General features: G+C 35.6%; 1 protein-coding gene and 1 long non-coding RNA gene across 3 annotated transcripts in view; one reads left to right on the top strand and one right to left on the bottom strand.

The window, feature by feature from the left end:
- Positions 1-27,409, top strand: part of LOC128674671 (solute carrier organic anion transporter family member 4A1-like) — a 51,330-nt gene that overhangs the window by 6,989 nt on the left and 16,932 nt on the right. The window contains exons 1-5 of one of the 2 annotated variants that reach the window (XM_053753428.1): positions 559-709; positions 6,228-6,378; positions 23,987-24,080; positions 25,709-25,913; positions 26,929-27,091. In XM_053753428.1, the coding sequence (XP_053609403.1) occupies positions 707-709; positions 6,228-6,378; positions 23,987-24,080; positions 25,709-25,913; positions 26,929-27,091 (616 nt within the window). In that variant the 5' untranslated portion in view covers positions 559-706. Of the gene's footprint in view, positions 1-558; positions 710-6,227; positions 6,379-23,986; positions 24,081-25,708; positions 25,914-26,928; positions 27,092-27,409 lie in introns of those variants that run through there. The other variant, XM_053753418.2, reaches the window with a different exon arrangement.
- Positions 11,247-13,546, bottom strand: LOC128674686 (uncharacterized). The gene is made up of 2 exons (XR_010370065.1): positions 13,151-13,546; positions 11,247-11,437 (listed from the first exon to the last, which is right to left on the bottom strand). It is a non-coding gene; the product is annotated as an uncharacterized LOC128674686 (long non-coding RNA).

The following is a 27,409-nucleotide window of genomic DNA, read 5'->3' as shown; positions in this document are numbered from 1 at the left end:
CAAAAAGCCATAAATATGGTGCGAATTTAATTTTGTTCCAAATTCAAATTAAAGTCACGTCAAGTTTCCCGCACGTGCGCAAAGAGGCGTAGAATATCCGACTAAATGAGAGTAGTCACTTGTTTACATACATAGTGCCGCATTAAATGAAATTGTCCATTTAGGATCCCATAAACATTGATGGACTTTTGAATTAAGTTTTTGAACGCAGTGGTCGGGAAAATTAGCTTCATTTTGCAAGGGTTTGTATGATTATGTTGTAAATAATGTTGGAAAAAATCTTTATTCGCTATGTGTTATCGTCCTCCCCTACCTATACATAATATGACAAGAAATTTCTAAATGCCTTACTAGGTACTTATTATATTGAATGAATAAATTATAATACTTATACAGCAAAGTTTATCATAAATAAACACTTTCAAATCTGGGAATTACTAAATTGACAGCGTTATCTTTACAGTTTCTGTGACAAAGTAAAAGTAGATTTATCTTCAAACACAGCACATACTACATTCCTAGTTGTTTATAAAAGACGTCACAAGCACGGGACCCTCAGTTTCCCGCGTAGGGTCGCGCTGAAGGGTTGGCCTGCGTGTCGGTGTTGCCAACTTGACGAAACTTTTTTCGTAGTTCCGAAAATTTGAATTGAAATGTTTTGAGTTTTGTCTATAATTTTTGAATTTGGATACCAGTTGATGTAAAAATGGTATGAGAGACCTTATGCATATTTATTAAAAACAAGTTATTTTATCTTATAATCTAATTAACTAGGTGCATTTTTTTATATGCGTTTTGGGAATGGCAATAAAACTTTGTTTTTATTATGCTTCAAGTATTTTTAAAGAACTTTGAAGATGTTATTTTTTTATCAGAAAGGGGTGAGAAAGTAAGTTAGGTACCTACTTCAAATCAAACAATGTATTTTCTAAAATAGGTAAGGTTGTTCATACAGCTACAATGTTCTAAGTTCAAACCTTGCAAATGTTTATAAATTACAGGTTAAACTTTTACACATTTCATAATTTACATCAGATTAAAAATTAAAAATTTTATTACTAATATTCATTACTATATAATTAAAATATTATTTAAATTTTTTTATAGTGTGTCTAGGAGCAATTTGTGTGGATTATTCTGAGACCTATTATTATTAATTATTTATTGAACAATTAGCTTTCGCCACTCCCATTTCAGTTGTTTGAGGGTTGGTTTTTGAAAAAAAAAATGCTATGTTTGAACTGGTGTTTTTAACTCCATTCATACCAAATTTCATCGAAATCGGTCCAGCGGTTCAGCCTGGAAAGCGGAATCAACTTTCGCATTTATAATTAAATAATTATAATTGTAATGGGTAACTTTTTGCAGTTGATGCGTCCTTAACATTGCATTGGAAATTCTATTGTCAATTCACTTTATAAATCACATCAATGGTATTTTATTTTTTATTGACGTACTAACAGCTCGTCCCGGCTTCGCTTAGGTATCTCAGTAAATAATAATAAATAGTATAAACCATATTGAATCACACTATTTAAAAAATCCGCATCAAAATCCGTTGCGTAGTTAAAGTTAAAGATCTAAGTATAATAATCTTTGTTTTACACTGTGTAGTGATTCTGATATTAATTTATAACGATAGTTAACCTCGAGAGTGGTCGAAAGCATCAATTCCAACCAACTTCTAAGTTCATCGTCCGACACCACATATCGTGTCCAGTAATGTAGCTCAGTCAATCTGACCGTAATGCCACCATAATGTCACTATAATAGCACCTTTGTAACACCTGTATGTATATATAAATGTGCTTTGTGGTGACCCCACTTTGTACAGTACAATCAAACTGTACAAACACACATTGTAAGGAAAAAAGTAAATTATCTAATTATATCTATCTCTATATATCTTTTTCTTTATAGTCGTATTCCTCATGGCTGAGGGTCGTGGTTATTACGTGGAATGAAACACACACAACAACTTTCTTGGCATTATTCATGGAGTGGTTTGCCATTGCCTTCTCAATTTCACAAACAAGTAAATAAGCCCGGGGCTTCGCTCGCGTGGGAATTTTGAGATAAAATGTAGCCTATAGCAATCTTGAATAATGTACCTTTTTAATGAAGAAAGGATTTTTGAAATCGGTTCGGTAGTTTCAGTGATTACCCGCTTCAAACATAGAAACTCACAAACGCTTACCTCTTTATAATAATAGTATAGATTTACAATGTCATCATATATTTTTTAATTGCATATTAAAGTTTTTCTAAATTCCGCATATTGTGCTACGGCGCTACGAGGCGCTACGACCGGCAATGCTTCTACGAAAACAACCTTATAATTTACGTTGTCTAAATTAAGCACGTTAAATTACGGTGTTAAGTGCGCTTTTCTCTTCCCTGTGTTACAGTGCGTAATCACGTAATATTTTATAAGGACAGGTTTTAATTTGATGTGATGAAATTTAATGGGACCCCTCTATGAATTGTTTTACTAGCGGTCCGTCCCGGCCTCGCTCGGTTATATCTAAATCTTTCAGGAATCAGGACTATATTGTTGAACACACAAACCGTGTTTTTGAGTCAATCGACTTTATATAGACAGATGCGATACGATATACATTTATTTGAAATATTCGTGACAAAGCGAGATATCATAATCTCAATACTTTTGCTGATCTGGGAGTGAAACAGAAAATAGATTGTGCTACTTTTTCCGCCAAAATTGTAAAAGTCAATCAAGAGAAAGGCCTAAAAGTTGGAGATTCTTAAGTCATCAATTCTATTAATCATTATCGTGGCATTCCAGTTTCTCTAATCTTGACTCTGTTTACCCCGTAAGTGATAAAACGTGATAAGTACTGTATTTGCGTTTGCATAAAAATGGCATATCAGGTAAAGAGTAAGTAAATTAATTATTAATTAGTTAAAATAAAACCCAGTAAAATACGAATGATATGCGGTCAACGAACCGATATTTAGTCTGATTCGTCTGTGAGCTGTAACATGATCGATTTGTATTTCACGAACATTGTTCGATATGTTCTTGGTACGTTTACCTCGGAGTTATAAATAAAATACAGTGAAATTAACATCCAATGCCAGCGATATAGTCAACAATAGTACCTATTGTCAATGAAAAATATGTATAGTAAAAATCCTAATATTAAAGGCGAAAGTACTTTTTTGTTACCTCTTCACGCTCTATCTACTCTTCTGATTTCTATTCTATACTATTCTATTCTATTCCATAAGGAATACGACTATGAAAATATTGAAGTTTAAAGAAAACAATAAACACGCCAATAGTGCTTAATCTACACAATATTTAGCCCTCTGAGAGTGTTTAAACGTCTGTGCCATTATCCCAGAATTAAAACCTATTTAGAAGAATCCCCTCCATTATACAGGCACGTCTCTCATACAACTCATACAAAAGCTATTGAGGTCCTCAAGTGGCGACGAACAACTAATATCCTGGTCTTTGTCACATACTTAGTATTTTTATGCTTTGTACCTACTGATATTTTTGTTTAGGTTGTTTTGTAGTAGAATAGGACCACTACAAGTCCTACCGTGGTTGTACGAGGAGACAGAGTATTCGGTGTGAAAGTACCTACCTATCTCCTATTTATAACTATGAAAAGGAGACTTTTCCTGTCGTTATGACTTTTTATAGTGTTTGAGAACATTATATATATTCAGGTATCATGTAGAATATGGTTGGTTATAAAACTATATTCTTCTTCATAGTCGTACTCCTCATGGCTGAGGGTCGTGGTTATTACGTGGAATGAAACACACACAACAACTTTCTTGGCATTATTAATGGAGTGGTTTGCCATTGCCTTCTCCATTTAACACAGAAATTAATAAGAATCAACCACTGTGCAGGTTTCCTCACGATGTTTTCCTTCACCGAAAGCAAGTGGTGGTCGATGAAAACTATATACTATACATGAGTCATATTGGTATACAAACTCATGTGGCACGAGTAGGATTCGAACCTGGGACCTTTCGATCCACAGGCGGGCGTCTTAACCATTACACCACCACCGCTTCTTCATATAACAAGTATTGATTGGTTGAAACTAAATAGGAACAACCTTAAATAATTAATTCAGATTTTTGTAATGATGTGTAGGTGTAAGATTTGAACAAAATAATATCGAAGTTGAACGGCCTTCATGTTCGCATCAGTGACAATGAATCAACGAATCATGTTCTTGACAAACCATGCAAAAAATATATAATAACCATCATTATTTATACATTTAGCTGACCTTTTTTTTTTAATCTAACTTAATCTATGTAAATTTTTCATTTATAAATGGGGAAATAAATGACACGATACGATATGGCTATAAAAATGTGACATGCATGAAATACAAAGTTTTATTTTATTGTCATATTGTGTAGAGGTATCTATATAAAAGATTAAATTATATGGTCGTTGTGTAATACTATGTAGCACGGTTGCTAGGATACTTGTTTGACATTTGAAAATAAAATTCTGGATAACTGTTTTGCTTTTACTTTAATAATTTTTTGTCTGTCTGTCGGTCTGTCTGCATGTTTGTTCGCTCATCACGCAAAAACTACTAGATGGATTAAGATGCGATTTTCACAGTTGTATAGCAAAAGATTTAACTTAAAATCTGGTATAGGTTTCATTACAGACAGCTGACAGCTGGAACCAAGTACAAAAGTAGGTAAAGTGGCAAAATAAACAAGTTAATATGTACGGAAACAGAAACAAACAACAGCAAACAATAGGATTAAACATATACTGACTTAGGAATATATGAAACTATAAATAAGAATCAATGTATTGCCCTCAATTTGCCGCAATAAAGTAAACTCTTTGATGCGTTTACGGAATATTGTAACAGATGACTGGTGGAGCATCCGCTCTAATCGTCGCCACCATGATTTAAAATTAAGAATATTTAATTTCTAAAAGTGCTATTTGCCTAGATGACTTAACAATACTTTACAACAATACTAATTTTTTACTTATTATGTGTCTTATATCTAACACTAGAAAAAAAGGGACACAAGCGTTCACGGTTTTGTTACATCCTGGGTGTCTTACAATTACAAGAGATTTGTCATTTTTTTATTGAAATGAAATGCACCTAATTGACTACTTAGACCATGATTCAAGCATTTAGTGGACAATCGGAAACACCCACTGCGTCCTGCCCGCCACAGACATAGTGGTCACCACATTAAATCTTGATTTGGACCGGGACTGTCAAATATTATTGTTTTGTGTCCGGTTCGGATAATTTAATTGCCTTTTGGAATACAATACAGTGAATAATAGTGGTTGTATTGGTTGTGGGCGAATCATTTTATTGATCTAGTTACAGCTAGAGGCCCGCTTTTGCCGCCCGGCATTGCTCGAGTAAAAACCCAATAAATTATACACCATTAATGATCACACTATCCATTGGTGAAAACTGGAGTATAAATAATTAATTTTTGAGTTTATCGCGAACAGACAGACGCGGCAGATTTGTTTTATAATATGTATAGTTTAAATCTCAGTATAAGTACTTATTTATAAGTAAGTTTATCACAAAGTTAAGCTGAGTTATGCTCTGAAAGACAAGCTTTATCCATTGCTATATAAATTTTAATAGTAATATTAAGTCTTACGCTACCTTACTTTTAGCGTTGAATTTTTTCCTTTCAAATACTTGGTTGACTGGAAGAAATCCCTTTCTGGGATAAGTCCGCCTTTGTACGCGTTCTTTCTTTATTTCACTGCTTTCTTTGTATGTGTTTTCTTCGTGCAATAAAGAGTTTACAAACAAACAAACAAAGTCCTATTAAATATAGACAGATCAAGGCTTACGCATAAATAAGTACAGTCAACAGCAAGTTACCCTACATGAACCTCTATGGCGTGGTAATAGTGGCCAGTTTGCAATGAATTTGTACTTGCAAATTGTAGTTCGACCTAGCTAGGGACAAGAAGTTTAGGCTCAGTTATACGAAGTCCATACCTAATTACGAGATTTAAATACTTCTTTAGGATCTTTTTTATGTAGTCAATCTGAATCCTGTGTATGTTGTATTTGTTATCAAAGGCTTCTATTAGCCTCTATTAGCTTCTATTATATCCTAGGTAGATTTACTAAGTACGATTACATACAGCAACGGAAGCACCAGACAAGAGAGGCCAACTTCTTCGAGATTTAACATAATAACTTCATTCTCAGAATGCACTGGAGCCCGAGGCGGCGGCCCCAGAGGCGGCTGAGGGCCGGGCGCTCCGCTGCGGCTGGGGGGTGTTCCGCCCCGCCTGCCTGCAGCGCTTCAGAACCGCCAAGTGGGCGCTCTTCTGGTTGTGCTGGGCTGGGGCCATACAGGGTAAGTGTTCATTATCAAGGTTACTGGTATCTAACGCATCACCTTCCAAAGGCGCATAAGGTACATTACATAGAGACTAACATCTTTTGTTCTACGGCTTATGTCTAAACGTAATAAATACATTTTTTTTCCTTTTTTTCCTGTGGTGGCAACTTATCATCAGGATAAATAACCTTTGACTGAGATGAGAGATGAGAGAGACATTTGCATCCTTTTCTTTGGCATAAAGCCAAAATTTTACCTAAATAAAAAATAACCTTTCTGCCATCTTGGATGTTCCGTCATATTGGATTTAGAATAACGTCACACGGCTCATCGTGTATTGTATCAAATGTAAAGGTATATAAAATTTCAGCTCATCGGTTGAAGATATCTGATTCAAAATTGAGTAGCAAGATTCCACCCGAACAAACATACATACATACATTGCAAGTTAAATAAAAGCTTTTAAAATAGGGCGTAGTTTAACATTTAAATCCAAGAACGATCCGATCCCGGCAATCTGTACATTTAGGTCGGGACGAGTGAGTCCCACCCGTTATCGGTGTCCCGGTGTCCCGCGCGTGGCGCCCTCTGGGGAAATTACAATGAACACTCTATTACCGGGCTGTTATGAACTCACCTCGGTTGAGTTGTGGTTGCACTGGCGGCTGTAAATTGTAATGATATTGATCATTACAATTACATAAGTAGGTTTTATGTCGATTTTCAGGACATTGTTAAAAGGTAATCCACCTTTTCGTGTCGAAATGTAAAATATATTACTACTATAACGATAACTTGATATTATAATGGATTTGTTGCTAAAGATACTTATGATAAGGTAAACAATACATGTACCTCGATATTAATTAGTGTTTCTCTCAGTTTTTTCCATTGTATTATCCCTTTCTTATTTGCTAAAAGGGTTTAGTTAAATGGGCACTTTGCCCACATAGAATTACTCTAATAAAAAAACCCAGACGATATTGAAGGTTAATGAATTAAGACATGTATGTATAAGTCTGTACATATTATTTCGATTGAAATAATAATATCTGGAACGTGACACAGGTAATCTCTGGAACTGCCTACTGTTTCAATCTGTTTTTTTCTATGTGTATGAACATGGACGAAATATAAGGTACGTATGGTTCCGTATTACAAGTGAAAGTAGATGGAAATATTTTTTCAATATTCTCGATCTGAGTAGCGTTGTTTACATTTTGTCTTTATATTCTGACCAACTGCAAGAGCTGCTCCACTATTTTTCATTTTTTAACGAAGGGACTATTTGGTTGGTCCCATGGGAATAACTTACAAATTATTCTTCGTTCTCAAGCGAACGACTTTTGTTTGTTGTTTAGTTCTAGGTTTTTTTATTTATCTGAAACGATATCGTGTAAAACGAATCTTTTTCATACCGTCATTTATTTCAATTTTCCGAGCTATTTTACATATTTCGTGCCTTGATCGTGAAATCGGAGGCAAGGTGAAAATTAATATGCCTCGGTAATAGGTATCCGCGAATTCCGTGACTATCGGGCACGCATATTAAATACCTGTCACTTTTCACAGCTATTATAACAAACTTACTGTTACGAGCTGGAGATTCAATCATTTGGAGTCAAAGGATTTTAAAATTGGTCCGGTTTTGTGGCAATAGAGTAAGCTATGGTAATGGGGTGAATAGGAGCCAGTGTCTGATTATAAAATATACAAAACTGCAGGGAGGGTTTCTATCTATAAGCATAAAAAATTACGCCATAATGTAACACAGTATACTGTACTGTATGGTATAATGATTTTTAAGCATAACGTTCTTACGCGTAATGGATTACGCATAACAATTTGAACCATAACATAACTAACCAAACCCAAAAGTTAATTATGCCACATTTATCCGTATGTCAAAAATCAATTATGCCTTAGACCTATTATGCCAAAATCGTTATGCCAAAGACAAAATAGTTTATGCGATAAAAAGTGGCCCCAACTGCAGGCCAACCATTAACTTCTACGGAACGATTCCAATGCAGTTCAATTTAGAAACCTGAAATGAATCGCATTAGTGTTACAAATTAATTTGATGGTACGAATTTGCGATGCAGTCAGTTTAGGTCTGAACTAGATCGCATTAAAAGAAAATGATGGTAAGTCTCCTGATAGGTATATTGAACATAACAATGCGGCAAAAAATTCTGTCAATTCTTGGAGATATTTTCAAAATTATTAGGTAGGTATCTAATTATGAAATTTCTAAAAATTCAACATTGCAAGCCTGCAAAGTGAGTACAATTTTCCATACTGAGTCTTGTCTTGACTTGCGTTGCATTCGGGACTGTGATGTCGCGAAGCAAAATAAACGTTGAAAATTTGTAGATTCGCTTGTGATTTTGCAACCGCCGCTTGGTGGTTCAGTTGCCTTCTTTTTTTTCTATAGCCCGTATTTTGTGTCCCACTGCTGGGCAAAGGCCTTCCCTTCTGTCTTCCAAAGGTCTCTTGCTTTCTTAGTAGTATATAAAATAGTAGTATATAAATAATTTTACATTACAATTAAGTATTTTAATTAAGTATTTGCCGTAATTCATTCACCTCTTTCACGTACGCTACGTACTTGGTGAGCATCTCTATGCGTAACAAAATGGCGCAAACATGGATTTAAACCAATGTTAGAAAAACGTCTTCGCATTTTCGAAAATTTATTTGACTTTACTTACTTTGAGAATTTATTTGTTAATAGTTAAATTAAAGAAGCTAGTTCGATTGCTTCAAGGATAACAATTCCTATAACTCCAATGGCTGGATGCAGTTCAGTTTCAATGTAAACACAAGAATAGGTATTTGTAATATTGATTGTTACAACAGCCGATTGGTCACGCGAAAACACCGATAAAAAGTACAATTAAATTTCAAATCAACTTTGTATTACACCTGCATTGGGTTTTTATTGTTCGGTTTAGGTTTCGCTCCCGTGAGAATTTCGGGATAAAGATTCATACTTAACAATCGCATTTTCAAATTAAAAATAACATTCGATTTGGCACGGTAAGAAAGACATTAATAAAAAAAAAATATTGTTACTGTAATATAAACAGCCAGTATTATTAAAAAACAAACAGTCATGTGTCAAAATGATATATACATAGAAAAAGGAATAGGATGCAGAAGCAACAGAAGTTTGCACTAGAGGGTACACCTGTTGGGGCGTGCGCCATAACTCGCGTTGGAGGTTCACTTAATGCAGATTTATGGACCGAGTAAGTTTATCACATTGATGTAGGACAACTGGATGTGACAAAAACAGTCTTTTATTATCAGATTCAAATTTGTCAAGTTGTTATATTAGTATCTAAGTCCATCTCTTGTATACATACCTACATATATTTTTTTAATTTTGTAATGAAGTATCTTAACCAATAAATAAATCTGGGAACAATGAAGGAGGTAATTTTAATTGTAGGTTTACTGCAGAAAACATTAATAATGTACACCATCTTCTTATGAAACCATAGCGTGATTAATATTGACAACAAAGCTATCTAGATTATTGTTAGTCCTTCGAAGGACCAAATATGTATGAGCTGTTGACCACTCATACACTGTGAAAAACGTATGGTTCCTCGACAAGAGCCCCCTGTCGACTGCGTTTCGGGACGCATCATACAAAAATGCTGACTTAACTAATGCAAGTATGCAAGCAAATTTATAGGAAACCAATATTTAAAACTGGAATTGAAGTATAATGCTAATTTTGTGATTGCCATAGCTTTTCTTTCTTTCTTTCAACCTGAGTAAAATGTCTCGTACACAGTTGACACATTTAAAGATATTTAATCTAAAAATGCTGACTTAACTAATGCAAGTATGCAAGCAAATTTATAGGAAACCAATATTTAAAACTGGAATTTAAGTATATTTTGTGATTGCCATAGCTTTTCTTTCTTTCTTTCAACCTGAGTAAAATGTCTCGTACACAGTTGACACATTTAAAGATATTTAATCTGTGTCGCAAATCGCAATATCAGGTCATGAAGGTGGCATGGCATGCACACCTAGTGGCCGGGTAATGGCCGTGCGGTGTAAAATACTTTTGATGTTGGAAACACTGTGCTTTTTGTTCACGAGGGATTCGGTACCTACGTCAAACTGGAAATTTGGTTGAATACTTGCACCGACTGCTTGGGTATGTGTGTTTATATGAAACTTCTCTTGTAACAATTTGTAAATTAAAACTGGTACAAAATAGTTTAGCTAGTTTTGTAAATTACCTTTGAATGTGATATTCGTTGTAGAAAAGACCATTTTATAAAATAGAATATTTATGTTACTTGTTAGTATCCAACATCCTTTGTCTAATTGTCTACCGGTCTAGGTCCTTCACCCGCGGTCAAATATAGGCTGTTTGATCTCGGGTTAAAAATACAATTTTAAAATGAATCAATATACTTATAGGGAAAGCCATGAAAGCGTGAAAGACAGACAGACTAATTTACTTAACATTAATAATAAGTATTATTATATATATTGTTGCCCTAGTGGGCCCACATAGGGAAAACAATCTGATAGCATTTACTTTATTGTGTACTTATATTGTTATATTACTGATAAAAAAATATACATAAATTTATATTAAAAAAATGGTAAGCCCTTCTGGCATAATAGGGACCAACGCTGTTTGAACGAGTTTCTTTAGGCATTTCTTCTCAGCAGTGGTCGTTCCGAAATGCTAGTAGTTTGTAGCTTTGGTAAATATCATTTCATTTAGAATATGACGTGAAAAAGTGCCTGTGAAGGCCTAATTTCTGAATAAATGATTTGAATTATGTTTTTTTTTATTTTGCACCAAAATTTAACACGAGCAATGAGCAGAAAAAAAAAACTACAAATTAATTTTTAAATCCTATTTATTACTACCCGCCATATGCAAGTATCCCGCCCGCGCCGTGGCCGTACCCGCCGGACGCCCCGCTCGTCGCGCCGCTCTTCTCATAGAGGCCTCCGCGACTGTGGTCAGTGCCGCCTACTCCACGAGTACCGTCTGCTTTATGACCATCACCATAGTGATCGCCGTCTGGAACTGATCATTTAAAGATTATCTTTTTTGATGGGTTATATCCATGTTATATCTTTTATCTGGCTTTTCTGTGGGTAGATAGTGGATAGAATACTAAGACATTATATCTTATCTTCCATCCATTTCATACATATTTGACTATGAGGAGAATACTCAATATTGTATTGCGTTACAATATTGACATGATACCTAATACCTATAGCTATATATATATAGGACACAAAGAATATTTTTATGTTTATTGTATGTAGAGATGTGTTTGTTTTGGCATCACGCAAATACCACTCAATTGAATTTGATGCGGTTCACAGTTGTATTGCGTATTGAGTCTACAGGTTTAATCGCGATACGTTGCTTAGAGCCCTAGATATTGACTATAATAAATAATAATAAATAATAATCCGACGTGACACACGAAAAAAATGCGCGCGATTTCTTAGCGAAAAATAAAAACGTATTTTAACAGATTTTGGCCCACGCCGCCGTTATGTACAAAGCGCCTTAAAGCGAATAAAATACAGCCTACCTATATATAGGTGCTTTCACTAACAACAGACAATTAATTGTCTGTATTTAAAAACATTACCAAACAATCTCAAGGCTCTATAAAATAGGTATTACCTTCATTAATAATTATAATTGAGTAATATGTACATATTTCAAAACAACAAATTTATTACAATATCTTCACGGTAAATAACCTAATAGTTTTTTTTTTAAATATGGCTGACTGGCATTTAAATTAAATATTAATTAGATACGCCGATATCATATGCCGGCTATACATTATCGCGGAACATTTCGCCGAACTTTGCCGGATTCTGCTTACATTGCCGGGTTTTCATAGTGGTAAATATAAACTCTCATACAAACTACATAATGTTCGTGTATACGCGTCGGCATATTATTATGTACCTATCTAAAACTAGATTCAGTGTAAACCGGATCAAACTCGTTGTGATTTCATTATGAGAAAAGTAACTTAAATATTATTTGCTAAACCACTTCATTATCATTATGTTTATATACTCGTACAATAAGAATATAATACCTATGATATTCATTCTATTTGTCCAGAGAGTTGGAAGGTCAATCGACCAATACACCCCGGAAAATCATTGTAAACTCATTTCCCAGCATTTTAACATTATTTTTTATAAGATATCATAATATATTCTGATATCTTTGCATATCATAGCTCCATCTACTTTATAAAGCGCCATTGGCTAACAGACTTTTAGCCAATCCATATAATATTTTTACCAATGTGTCAATCCAATATGTCAGCTCAATACCTCGTAAAAATGGTCCAGCCGTTTGAACGTCAAAATCAAATCATTTATTCAGAAATTAGGCCTTCACAGGCACTTTTTCACGTCATATTCTAAATGAAATGATATTTACCAAAGCTACAAACTACTAGCATTTCGGAACGACCACTGCTGAGAAGAAATGCCGAAAGAAACTCATTCAAACAGTGTTGGTCCCTATTATGCCAGAAGGGCTTACCATTTTTTAAATATAAATTTATGTATAATTTTTTATCAGTAATATAACATGTAAGTACAAAATAAAGTACATGGTCAAAAGGTATACTGAAACATATTATGATTGTGATCAAGTGCTGATGAAAGGAAAATATATATACACGTAAAGGAGTAACAAACATACTCGCAAATTTTCGCCTTTATGATATTATAGTGAGATTATAAATACCTGGTGAGGCAAACGTGGCTACGACGAGCGCCAAGGCAATCCACACAAACACGAATCGACCCATACTGCTGCCCAAACCAGAGTACTGACCAGTAAGACAGGCGACCCCCCCTTATATACCTTTCAAATGTCAAGATTATATTGCGTCTGTTTGTTTTTTTTTGAAGGTTGTTAATGGATTCAGTGAGAAAATAAAAAAAAATAGTTTAAATACGCAGGATATAAGGTATGATGTTCTTATGACGTAGATAGGTACTTAAGCATTCAAACTCCGCTGAAATCTTTCCTAACATTTAAAGGGCAGTTTTTTTATACTTTTAAAATAAAATCAATTTGTGTCTTAATCTCATATGAACTACTTAACCCATTTTGATTGAAATTTTGTGTTCAGTATGGGATACAAAAACAAAAATTAAAACACTATATTTTTGTGAGCATCCGACAAATATGAGGTCAGGACTGAGATTTTCAGACGTAATTTATTGTGACTTTTTTAAAAACTTTTATTTAATTATTCTGATAAATAGTGAACAAAGAGAGGCAGCCATTTATTTATCATAAAATGCACTATTTTGCAGGCGTAATCCTCTCATCCGCCCGGCCGAACGTCAGTAAGCCACATTATAAATCCCGATTACCGTAATCCCTCCGAATGAAACGACACGGATTTCCCGCCAAAAGTTCTGATAGCTGTTTATTGAATCATAGCATAATCGGGGTTTTCTATATAATAAATGACTCCATGATCCCCGTTGTCAGGCTGGGTTCACATTTAACGAGTAAAAGATATTTTTGGTATAAAATATTATAACCCGGTCAGTTACTTTGAGGCAAAGGCCATTTAGCCTTTTAGGGTTAGCACAATCTGTGTGATTTGTTCTAATATATTTATGTATATTTATTTTAACTTGTAAAATTAGATTAAATTTAATTTTATTTTTAAATAAAATATAAGTTTTTAAAAGATTCTGTAGTGTGTTAAGTCACCTATTCAAGTTAAATTTTATTGTTTACAAAACTTCTCGATAATTGTTTAGGTATCAATAACATACATACTCGTTAGTACTTACTGATTTTATAAAATAATTGAAAAATAAAATACCTAACTGTAGAACTAATATTTTACATTGTTTCATCAAATGGTTGCACCGGAGGTGTGGTGTGGGACTTGAATCATGTTTCCAGTGCTAAATTTAAAATTTTGCAGTCATTTAAACACTTTGTTGAGAGATCGTATTGCTGAGATCTCTGAACTTCTGCGTACGTTTCGACTTGCTATTTCATCACCATGCGCCAGTCAACTCGCCCAGTGTAAATCAAACCTCGCCTGCCATGAAACTTATTTAATTATTACCGAGGTGGCAAACTAATTAACGTGTGTAAATTAACACGCCAACTTTTGATTAATATCTTGAAGTTCCCAGCGGTCGCATCAAATTTCTGAAACTGCCCTCATGCATCACGTTTTGTAAGGAAATGTTTTAGTTGAAACTGAGTCTAAAAAGTCTAAAAAGTTCTAAAAGGTCTAAAAAGTTTTCAAAAAACTTGATTGAATTTTTAATTGCGCCTTTTTTGGAAATTGTAATCACATCAACATCGTAATATTCATTCATGATTAATTGCGAGTGCGCAGATTACAATCTATGCAAGAGTGCACTTAAGGAGACCGAACGGAGAACAAGTTTTTCACGAAACTGAAATTTTTGCCACAAGCTTGTATTGTCGACAGAGAGATCTTATGGCATTTAACGCCTGACAAAAAACACATGCCCGTGCTGTAAACGGTTGAGTTCCCTCGTTTGAGCTGATTCGAGCTGCACCATCAGGTCATGCTTATCATAATAATGCATTGCCATAGAAACTTAAGCGACGTGGGAGATTTCAACTCTGTAGGTCAACTGGGAGAAGGAGAAATCTAACATGCAAGATTTGATTTCAGACGGACAAGACAACGGAACAGGTGCATCTAAATAAAATCTTGTAAAAACGGTTGCCTCCGAGTGAGTATAGTTGGCGTTGGCATGACTTTGGAAATATTGATCACGCTTTACCTTTTTCCAGATTTTCGAAAACACCATTGACAGTAATTTTTTAACTCGTGCATCGCCAATTGTCCGGTAGACAAACTACCGTTTACCAATAGCATTTTTTTCTGCATTGGTGTTTAATTCTTACCTATTTTTTACTGGAATGCTGTTTTGTGAATGTTTAGAATTCGCAAACACAGTTTAAAACATGCCCCGGACAATGGGCTAGTAAGTATTTTAACATTTTATCCCCAAAACATTGAACTAATCCAATTAAAATTTCGACAGTCTCAAAATGAATTCGCGGTTATCGGAGCGTGTGTCGCAAAATAAACGTGTCCGATACAGAAGCACAGTTTAAGGAAAATACAGATGTGAAATTTTAACATTTTCTACTCTGTTGTACCATCTATAGGCTATCTTTCAACTCTCTTATCTCTGAATATACTGTGACGCCGCAAAAAAAAATAACCCTACAATTTTGAATATTAGTCAACCAAAGACAAACTTGAGAAAAAAATTCTATAAATTACCGTTTGTATTTTTCTTTTTTATTTTACAGAAATAAATAACATATTTAATTATCATGCTACTACGCTGTTGCCAGCGGCAAAAAGTATTCTATATTATGCCATACTACAGCTTTCCTATTAACTAAAAAAAATACACCTCAATACAAGATCTGACGTTCTGATTTGTTTGTCCTTCTTTGACGTGAAAGAAGGATAAATAAATAAATACAATTCCAGATTTACAAGTATGGATTTAGACGGAACATTTGCAAGTAATACTTTCTTTACCTGCCGAGTTAACATATCACGGATTTTTTATATCAATCAAGAGCACCATCTCTTTTCTTTATTTATTTTGTACTGAAGATTGGTCTTGGCAGCTAATATTGTTGCAAGCAAGCCGGCGCTTATCAGGAAAGTATAAGCTATTCATGCGAAAACGGATTTTAACGATTCCTTTGTTTTTCACACAGATTTTAAATGGTTACTAAATAAGTAGAATAGAGTAAAAAGTCCTCTCTCAATTTCATTTTTAGCTACATACTGAGTAGTTTAATATTACTTTACTTCATAACAAACTTTTATATAAATTCAAATTCTAATCATTTATTCAGAAATTAGTCCTTCACAGGCACTTTTTCACGTAAATTTTTATATTAAATAGCAATTTCTCACAAGCTACAAACTACTAGCATTTCGGAACGACCACTGCTGAGAAGAAATGCCGAAGGAAACTCATTTGAACAGTGTTGGTCCCTATCATGCCAGAAGGGCTTACCATTATTGTTGTTTCTTACTTTCTTTTTATATATACTGACGAATAGTTTAATAAAAGCCACAATACACATAATACGAAGGTCGGCTAAGCTCCCATAATACATTTCCTTGGTCCTGTACCTTAAACCTCCCATTAGTAAGGATCTAGAGGCAGTCCGAACTTTTCCTGTATTAATATAGATCTGAGCGGGACGTAATGGGCCCCGTGTGCGCGCTTAGGTCATTTTTGTCCTTCTATTTGCGAGGTTTTATTGTTAACCGAGGCATGCTATGTGTGTCTGTCTATTACTGTGTTTGTATGTACTGTCTCCGAAAAATTGATCGAGTTTTTTTATTTGAAAAGTCGCCATTCGAAGTCGGGGTATTCTTCAATATGGCTTCTTGTTGTTACAGCAAATATATAAATATAAAAATTGCTTTAAATAATAGACACCTAAATGACACACATTTAAACAAGACTAAAACTTTGGAGATTAATATAATTGAAATAAAATTTAATTTTGAGGACGGTTTATTTAGCAAAATTGTACAATGCAAACACAAATACTCCTTTTTCGGCAGTCGTATAAAAATAGAAATCAGTTATGGTACCTATTTACTTTGGGCAATAAAACAAAGAAGCTATATTGATTTTGCATTTCTTCAATTCGCGATTCGTGACAAGGACATGGTCACAAAAATCCCGTAAAATGTTTACCGTCAATATCAATAATTACCTTAAGCAATATACAATACAAACGGGCTTGAACAGTACACCTTACTTTACACCACCTACTTTAAATACTTCAAAAATGTGTTATAAAAAGGGACCCTGCGCTGAAAACTGCAACGGGCTTAGATATTGCAAGCATTGTGCAATAATCCCGCAAACCGATTACATTCACAGGATAAACACGCGACCGCAGATCAAGTCGCTTTGGGTGGATCTTTATATAGCAGTAATAGGGGCGAATTTGGAAAATAATGGGTTGGTTGATATGCTGCTGACTGTACTCGCAGCTCCGAGATACGGTTGCACAAGAACCTTTCATTTTCTTTATATTTCTCCCGAGGATCACATATATTTTCTTTATACGATCCTAAAAGAGAATTTGTTATCAGCTGGTGAACATTGAATATAATTTAAATTAAATTCAAATAAACACATTAGGTACAACATATTTATTTACCTAATTCATGTAAGTATTTGCCAAACAAGCAAAAATTGAATATATCGTAGTACAACTTAATATTATTTTTTATTAGATTGTGACTACGTCCATACTTATACCTATATCCTAAATTCATAAATTTTTGCAACAAGTTTTAGATCATAAGTAAAAAATTAGTTCGTCTAAGTAGATATTATTGATCATATTCACTTAGTTACACTAATTATAACAACATTAATATTTCCGCTAAAATTGAAATTAATTATTACCTAATATTAATATTTCCTGAATTCCTTTTCTATAAAAGATAATTTTCCTGTATTTCTAAGGCATCGTGATTGGCAGATTAATTCTACGATAAATTAAAATGTTTAAGCCCCTGGATTTATAAGGCGAAGCTTTAAAACCGCTTTTTGTAGACGATAAACGAAAAACTTGGAACAATATTTGTGAAAAGTTAATTCTCATCTCATCGTGTATTTCGTAGGGTCTCAGTGATGGCGGGAAATGTTAGATTATCTATCCCAAATTCCGATTTTAAGTCTTGACTCACCTGTAAATTGTTTTAATCACGAGGACGCTGTGTCTTATTGGCCGGCAATAGTAGTTATGTTTTGTCTTTATAACACTATAATATTCGACAATGACAGAAAGAGATAATACATAATTTAGCTTTCAAGTGAGTATTTATCAACTAATTATTCTTATATATTAAACGACAGGTAAACGCGTTACCTTTTTTATTATTTTACTGTCCCGCGCAGAATAGCTCTGTCCCGCTTATTTTTTGGATTTGCAGTCAGTTGTATACTTTTGCACAAAGTGTAAATTTAGCTATTGTTTTTTTAATTAAAAATATAAAATGCTACTTAACTAATAATTTGCATCTTTTTGTATCATTCCGCGTTTGACGAAATAATTCCGCTTTTTTACTCATTTACGTTTAAAAATCCTGTATTGTCAAAAAAATAATCAGACAATGCTCGGTGACACTGACACTCATTCAACTCAACCCGCTGATGGTTGGGCATAGCTTTTAAATGCACGGTTAGTTTACAAGTGACGGTGCAAAAATTAGTTTCCTTTCTCCAATTAATCATAACTTGTATTCAAACCAAAAGGGTTAGAACGTTTTACAAATCTTCCAAAAGATAAAATAGGAGTTTAACATTGACTGAGGGATATGTTTGATTTATTGGATACTAGCTGCGCCCCGGGGCTTCGCTCCCGTGGTAAATTCGGGATAAAATGTGTCTATGTGTCATTCCAGGTTATATTTTACCCATGTACCAAATTTCATAACAATTGGTCCAGTAGAGTTTACGTGAAAGACATACACACACATCCTCACAAACTTTCGCATTTATAATTTTAGTAGGATACAGTACCTATCACGTTTTTATGCCTTACGGAATATAAAGAACAAAGGGTTGCTAATAAGCTTGAAGTGGCCGTTTAACTGGACAATATCCTTTTACATATTTTACATTTAGCCATTTTTATAGGTTTAAATTTGAATAATTTGCTGTTGGGACGCTACAACCTCGGGTGCCGAGTACAAAACATTTATACGTACAAAGAAATTTCAACGAGATCCAAAGGTTGGCGCTGATATGCACAGGTATATCAGCGCCAACCTTTGGATCTACTAGGTCGGCCAACGTTTTAACTTTCGAGAAATCCTAAAAAAATGTATATCAATTTAAGTTTATAAATTTGTAAACAAATATTACTCTTGTCATCAAAATTTAAAGCGTACTTTTTATACAGTTGAAAAATAAAAAGCGGTGTGTTGATTGGGGCAGTAATAAATCCAAAGTTGCACAGTGCGTGCCCAGGCATGTCTTACCGGCATTGTCTTACGCATCGGCACAAAAGTGCCCAAGTGCCAGAACGTGCCCGATGTGCCTCGTCGGATGTGCCGCGGAAAACGAAGGACGGATAATATTTACGTCATAACCCAATCTGTTTACTGAATCCGTTATTATAGGTTTGCTGTTCTGTATAATGATTATCTATTATGCGTGCTATGTAAACTAAACACTACCTATATTTTTTTTATAAAATTTTACAGTAAATATTATTAAAAGATGTCGATTCTGTTTGTATGAACTCGACGTATGTTATACGGTTTTTACCAAAAGATAATTTGATTCCTGAGGAAGGTTTAGCTGCATGATTTATTATGGTTTTACACGAGCGAAGCCGGGAGGGGCCGCTAGCTTTTCATACTTTTTAACCAATCTCTGTATTTTGAGAAATTTATTTCTCAATAAATTATCTCTAGACGGTGTTATTTATATTTTACTATCGTAAGTGTTTGTGTTATAATAATTATAAGTACTGTATATCAAATTAAATGCCTATTTACCTAGACACCTTTATGCTCTGATAACTAAGATATTATACGGTCTTCACGGCAACAGTCATTACGAATACATATGTATTTATTATCAATAGGTATCTACGTACGTGCCTAAACTTTAGGACTTATCTCTAGGATGGGCTTAAACATATTTAATTTAATATTGACTCATCACTGACCAGCCCACAAGTGAATGTGAGTGGTGAGGGAATACGCTCGAAACGAATGAGATTGATTCAGCTATCATTTTTGGTAGAATTTGAACGCATCGGCTGCCTTAATAGGCACTTATATGTATTTGTATACTCCTTCTTTTCGAGTGTGTCACATATACCCTTAGACAGATTCGGTGGCTACTTAGCCAATATATGTATTTTCAGTAACCTCATACTGTATCCACACACCTCATTAGGAATACCGTAAACATTTATTCATTTAAACAAATAAAAAAACTATATCAAAATCGGTAGAGCCGTTTAGCTGCTAAGTACGATGCCGCGGACACACCATATAATTTAGAATACTAGGGCAGACATAGGTACACGTCAAAGTCAAAAACATTTATTGCAAAATCTGTGTATGTAAATACATACAAGAATGGTAAATTTAAATGCCATCAAAAACATGCTGTAAGAAACCCAAGTCTCGCAGCTCAGTTTTTCCACCGTAAAAAACTTCCTTCCAAAAGGACCTCTGTCTTAAGTTATTACGCAAGTTATTATCATATCAATAATATTTTTTTTTAGGTTTTAAATAAATAGATCGACTTAGAACAGATGAGAGTTTCAACAGATTGCCCTTTCAGGCAAGCAATATAGCAATAGACCAAAAGTCATCAAACTTATAACTCCACTCCGTATGTCGTCGGGGGTTATAAAATACAAAAATAACACAAATTAGTCTAGTTTGAATAGACAAGATAATAAACGAACTCGTTCTTGCTTTAGATTATATGTATATATGCATAATCTTGTTGTTTGTAAAAGGGGCAAGGAACTTTATACGACAAAAGATAGTTATTACGTTTGCAACGTAGTACCCAGAGCATGTCATTGCGTAATTAATCCATAAAACAATACTATCTGGTTTAGTGATTATGTTACATAGGCAACATTTCTATTATTTCTTGTAATAAAAAATCTAGAATTTTCTCTGAAACGAAAAAGGTTTAATAGTTATCATAATTATCTTTCTTCTTACATGTTTTTATGTACTTTGTTATACCTACTATTAGGAAAGGCGCTTATTTCAGCGAATGGTTTAAAAATTAATCTTCACAGGCACTTTTACCGTTAAGTTTAATACCAGGGAGTATTATTTCCCACGCGTTTTACCTTTCCACTGCACATTTTTGTTGTTCTGAAAAAAAAAAAATGTGGACCACCTCGCATTTACGGAAAAGTAATTTTCTCACACAATAATCAACATTATTATGGCGGAATCATACAGTCGCCGACACGAATGAACATTGCGTAGAGGACTTTTATTTATCGCGAGGAAAAGCCAGCAATGTATGCGGAATCCGCCAATGTTTGGCGAACTGTTTGCCGATAGCATATAGTCATAATTACGAATGAAGATGGCCAGTGAAGCGAGTCCGCTTTTCCGGTCGGAGCCAAGGCCGTGGTCACTTTCGTGGGCGCGACATGATCTTTCTTTCTTTTCGATGGTGTTATCTAACTCTGGTGTCAGATTTTATTCAAGTTGCCTTAAGGCATCTGACATGACTTATGACTTATCGACATCTACTGTCAAGTAGTAGCACACACACACTAGTGAACTTAAACTGCCAATCAGTGTGCAGGTTTCCTTACGTAGTTTTTCTTCAATGGAAGTAAATGGCGATCTTCAATAATGTTCAACGGGGACTGGATTGCGATTGGACTGAGATGTTTGTTAGACTAGTTCACAGTTTAACAATAATCGCGAATTGATTAAATCGAAATTGTACGAGGTCTCAGTGGGTCCGCCTCACGCAGGTATAGAGAGACACCGGGATGTTTTTAGTGAGTTCGAGCCCCACATACCTTTCCGTTGTAGGTACCCGCGACGAATTGGCATTTTCACCACGAAAAAACAAAAATGGTTGCCTGTAAAGTCGGTTTTACGGGCGAAGATTTTACGTGACAACGTCTTTTGGAACTTCGTTCTTTTTCGTTGTTGAGTGGGAGAGAGACGCAAGGCATTCGGCGGGCCTCTCTCTCGTTCGGTGACTCATCGTAACGTTACCGGGCGTTACACTTTTTCATAAGTGACTCCCAGCCGCAACCTAATTTAAGACGTTGTCACGTCAAAAGAGGCAGCTGTAGTGAGCTGTTGATGAGCGGCGTCGCCACGTACCTCTCTTTCTCATCTCCAGGGGACCATATACACATGCACCTACACACACACACACACAGTAACACTTGCAAATTTTGAGTACAGACCGACAACTCAAACTAGATAGAAGCACAAATATGACATTTCAACTGTCTAACACTAGAAACTAGTTATAGTTATCCCTATATCATAATGTCAAGCTCAGACACCATGTCATTCCTAAAATAAATGAAAAATCGGACGTGTGTCTATCCGGGCCGTCCGTCCGGCTGTCCGGCGGCCGGCTACCGGACCTGCAACTTTAATAGCCAATAGCCAGGCTAACATTTATTTTTGAATTCACACTGTACGGTGATATTTCTAGTATAATGGCGCAGTGTCAGTTTAATACATTTTTACAAGGATTTATTTCACTTCTATATACCTATGTCGCTATGTCTATTCGGGTGGAATTTAGCAACTCAATTTTGAAACATATTTTCAACCAATTGAGCTGAAATTTTGTACACACGTTTATTTTAGGTGACAATGCATTATTATGATAAACATGATTCCAACAAAGAAAAAGTGTCCTGTTTTAAAATATCTAATATTGAACTATGTTTTCGAAACCTAAAAGACGTGTAGAAATATTTCGCAATTCATTTGCAAATCACCGTCGGGACAGCAATCCGCTATATTAAGACAACGTAAGATGCAAATGTATGCAACCGTGCCATACACAAATGAATAACTGTATGTAAATAAATATGAAGTCAACCGACATTATTTGTTCGTAATGTATTGTTTTATGGGACAGTTACTGAAACATGTCTTAATTACGTATGGTTAGAAACCAAAGGACATTTAAATAACACGACAAGAAGACGTATAATTCGAATAAGATTTCCAATACTTTTCAACAGTTTGTAATAGGTGAAGATTGCATGGCAAGGGTTTAATGAGAATGATGGCTGAAGTGAAAATGAGAAAACTTCACTTATACTATGATGTAAGTATATTGGAAGCAGTTTCGAGCGTAAAACAATTATTTTCAAACGCCGCCACCGCGAGCTACCACAACGCGAGCAGATTTGTAAGACATTCCTCATTTCCTTGCTTACGGTACAGTATGTATATGACACACATATGTATATGGTACAGTCTGTTAATAAAAAGAAGAAAAGAGATGAGAGCCCCCGTGTCCCATTGGCTGGTAACTCTGGGTGATTCATTGCGTAGTTCGCGCCACCTCCACGTAAACATTGAGCTCCGTGTACATTTATAAATATTAAAATAATACCGTGTAAACAAGCAAACTAACAGTTATACCAATACTATTTATTGCACGTAATGACCACATTTTTATAATTTTCACATTTCTAGCAAAAATTTTCTAATAATTATGAAAAACAAATGAAAAACTCTTAAACATAGTGCTGCTAGCTATCGTAATAAATATGAAAATTATAAATTACTAGATGTTGCCCGGGGCTTTGCTCCCGTGGGAATTTTGAGATAAAATATAGCCTATAGCAAGCTTGGATAATGTACATTTCTAATGGTGAAAGAATTTTTGGAATCGGAGATTACCCGCCTCAAACACACAAAAGTCGACCTCTTTATTAATAGTATAGATAGACATGATACATTAATTGATGTTTATCACAAGTAATATGTGATGTGATCTTTATGGCTTGTTACAGGTATGGTGGTGAACGGTTTTGTGAACGTGGTTATAACCACCATCGAAAAGAGGTTTGGACTGCGGTCCATGCAGACGGGCGTTATCGCTGGAGGGTAAGAGAGCTGCTCTTTTCACACACACACGAGGGCAAACCTTCCAATATACAATTTCCATTATTATATATATTATTGTTCCAAGTTAAAAGTTCTAACTGAATGCCAACCCAGCTAACTACTAGGAAAAACTGATAAATAAATAAATAAAATCAATAAATATATTAGGACAAATCAAACAGATTGAGCTAGCCCCAAAGTAAGTCCGAGACTTGTGTTATGGGATACTAACTCAACGACACTATATTTTATAACAAATACATATATAGATAAACATCCGACCCGGGCCAATCAGAAAAAGATCATTTTCCATCATGATCCGACCGGGGATCGAACCCGGGACCTCACGGTTCAGAGTAAAGCACTTTACCACTGCGCCACCGAGGTCGTCAAAAATAAATTAACTTGCGCGAATCAAGCGCGTACCTAATATAACTCAAATACCGATCTCATATTCCCCGAGCGGTGTTTGAGGCTGGGTAAAAACTATCCTTTTTTTCTGAAAAGGAAAACGCAATATGAAGTACCTACCTATGTAGTATCAGCAAAGAAATCTTTAATTTTTTTTATTGTACCTGAAAACATATTCAATTCATATAGTTACCTGTGTGTACTATGATTATACTTTATGTTTCGAATAAATTAAGCTACTGTCTTGTCACTTATGTCTAGACAAGACTGCACAGGAGATATCTTTGTATAAAATTATTTTGAATAACGATGTATACCTACTTTGACATTAAATTGACATAACATTCACATAAGTGTTTTTTATACGGGCAAATAAGTGTACTGATTGTTTGATGGCCAGCAACCAATAGTCCACGGACACCAGGAACCTGATAACGGCCACTGACACGTTTACAATTTCAGGCGTGTGGTCGTCGGTCGTACAGCAACAGCACATCAAGTTACCCTGTACGAACCTCTATGGCGCGGCAATAGCGACGAGTTTCCAATGAATTTGGATGTAATCTGTTGACTGTACTAAGCGACTAAGGAATAAGCATTATACACTTGACATCTAATAGGCAACAACGGCAGACCGATTGTAAAATTACAGCTGTATTTTCAAAATTTAAGGATTTCCTCGTATTTGTTACGTGGATCCTGGGCTTCGGGTAATCTTAGCTCGGCATGCACCCTGGAACACGGGAGGATAAGAGGATCTTTCCCTGTGGAAGTTGAAAAGAAGAAGAAGAAAAGAGTTTTTCAGCCGGCAATGCTGCCGGCTGAAAAACTCTTTTGTTGAAGGTCTTCATATCGAACCTCTCTTTCAACTGAGCGTTTTTCTAGTTGTTTCCAGAGCCGTAAAGTGTCGGAGCCCAGGGACCGCTTTCCTCCTTTTTCTTCTTCACTTCGCACGGTCTTCGGCATTGTTGATAGACAGACTCAGCACGAATTTCCTTGACAATATATCAAGACAGAATTCTTGGGGCTTATAGAACCTATACTTATTTAAAATAGAGTCTATTGCTTTCTCAAAAATCCGGCAACGCATCGGTGACCTGTATCGCGTTGCCGGTGTCCATAGGATGTGGTGTTTGCTTACCATCAAGGTCAGGTGTTTGCATATTGATGGCATAGATCGTTTGCTCGCTAAGTTTTAAAATATATATTACCTACAGATACGACATGGCTTCATTCGTGTGCCTCGCACCTGTGACATACCTGGGTGGTCGCAGTGGGTCGTCCAAGCCCAGGTGGCTGGGCTGGGGGGTGTTGCTCATGGGACTCGGGTCTCTGCTCTTCGCGTTGCCGCACTTCATGGTGGCCCCTTACAGGGTCGCCGGCGAGGATCCTGACGACTTGTGCTCTGCTAACAGAACTATTGTAAGTGAACGACACAACCAAAAGACGGACGGACGGACGGTCGGTCGGTCGGACGGACGGACGGACGGACGGACGGACAGACAGACAGACAGACGAGGGTTCATTTATAATATGTATGTAAGTAGGTAAGAAATAGGTACCAAGTTAATATAAACATTTGGAAATAAGCATAAATCTATTCGTTAAATATTTTATAGTAAATGACAACACAAGACAACGGCAATATCCGCCGACACCGGTAATATCCGCCAATGTCCAACAAGTTTCTGGCGCTCACTCACGCGGAACGATTCGCGGACAATAGACCAACTCGAGGGGTCTCATTGTCAGGGTTACGGCGCGATTGCACTTGTTGTTGAGCGCTGAGGGAGCTAGTGTTGCCTGGAGACCAGACTGCTTGCAGTTGCCTAGGTACTTGGAGCCAGTTGGGAAAATTATCGAATTTGCACTTACAAGGATATATTATATTATATACTACTAGCTTTTGCCCGCGGCTACGCTCGCGTAAATTTCCGGGAACAGATATATTTCCGGGATGAAAGTTACCTTATGTCCTTCTGCATTTTTCAAAATACATGTATGCAAAATTGGTTATAGAATAGATAAAGCTTAAAAAGGTAACAAACAAACAAACTTACTTTCACATTTACAATATTCGTTGGGATGAAGGTTGTATGCTTCATTTGATGTGAATTTCAAGACATTTAAATCTAATCGAAGTCACGTTCAACTGATTTTGTTTGCTCACTATTTTGTGGCTATACTAACTGCTTTATTTATAGGCAAATAAAGTAGTTCTCTGTCACATTTTAGAAAACCTTTAGTACTGAAATAAAAAAAGAATTGTCTTTGTATAAATCTGCTAATTTTTTACATTGCGGTTCCGGCTGTTACTAAGTGTCCAACACAACACATAACACAGAAGCTTGAAGTATTACCAGTTAATATTATAATATAATAGTTATTCTTTAGATTTTTCGTACCACCTATGCTCTGATCACTAAAATGTCCCCAGACCAGCTGTTCCGGAGACTCCCCGTCAGAGGGCGGGTCCTGGGCGGTGGGTATCTTCGTGCTAGCACAGTTGCTGCACGGCGCCGGCGCAACTCCGCTCTTTACACTCGGCGTCACGTACATAGACGAGAACGTGTCTAAGAAAATGTCTTCAGTTTATTTGGGTGAGTTTTTTATTTGCATCGTCTCAGATACAAGAAGCACTGCTGTAGGTACTGCTGCAAAGAGTATTTTTCAGCAGTCGCAGTCATACTTTTAGTAGCTACTTACAATGGCTTCCAAAAGCTTCTTCCAAAGTCATATCAAACTCTCTGTTAGGAGTTCAGCACTCGGACAAGCAACTCGGGAGCCCAGGGTTCACTGAACCGCTGTCCAGGAAACAAACTTATATTCAAAATGTAATTTTCGTAAAAACAGCTATGAATAAAACAACCAATATGTTCAAATTACACACACGTAGAGCCCCGGGCACCAGCTGAGCA

Source organism: Plodia interpunctella, chromosome 2 (genome assembly GCF_027563975.2).
Source record: "Plodia interpunctella isolate USDA-ARS_2022_Savannah chromosome 2, ilPloInte3.2, whole genome shotgun sequence".
Taxonomy (NCBI): domain Eukaryota; kingdom Metazoa; phylum Arthropoda; class Insecta; order Lepidoptera; family Pyralidae; genus Plodia; species Plodia interpunctella.
Note: the sequence above shows the minus strand (reverse complement) of the source record. Positions and strands in the feature narration are given on the sequence as shown.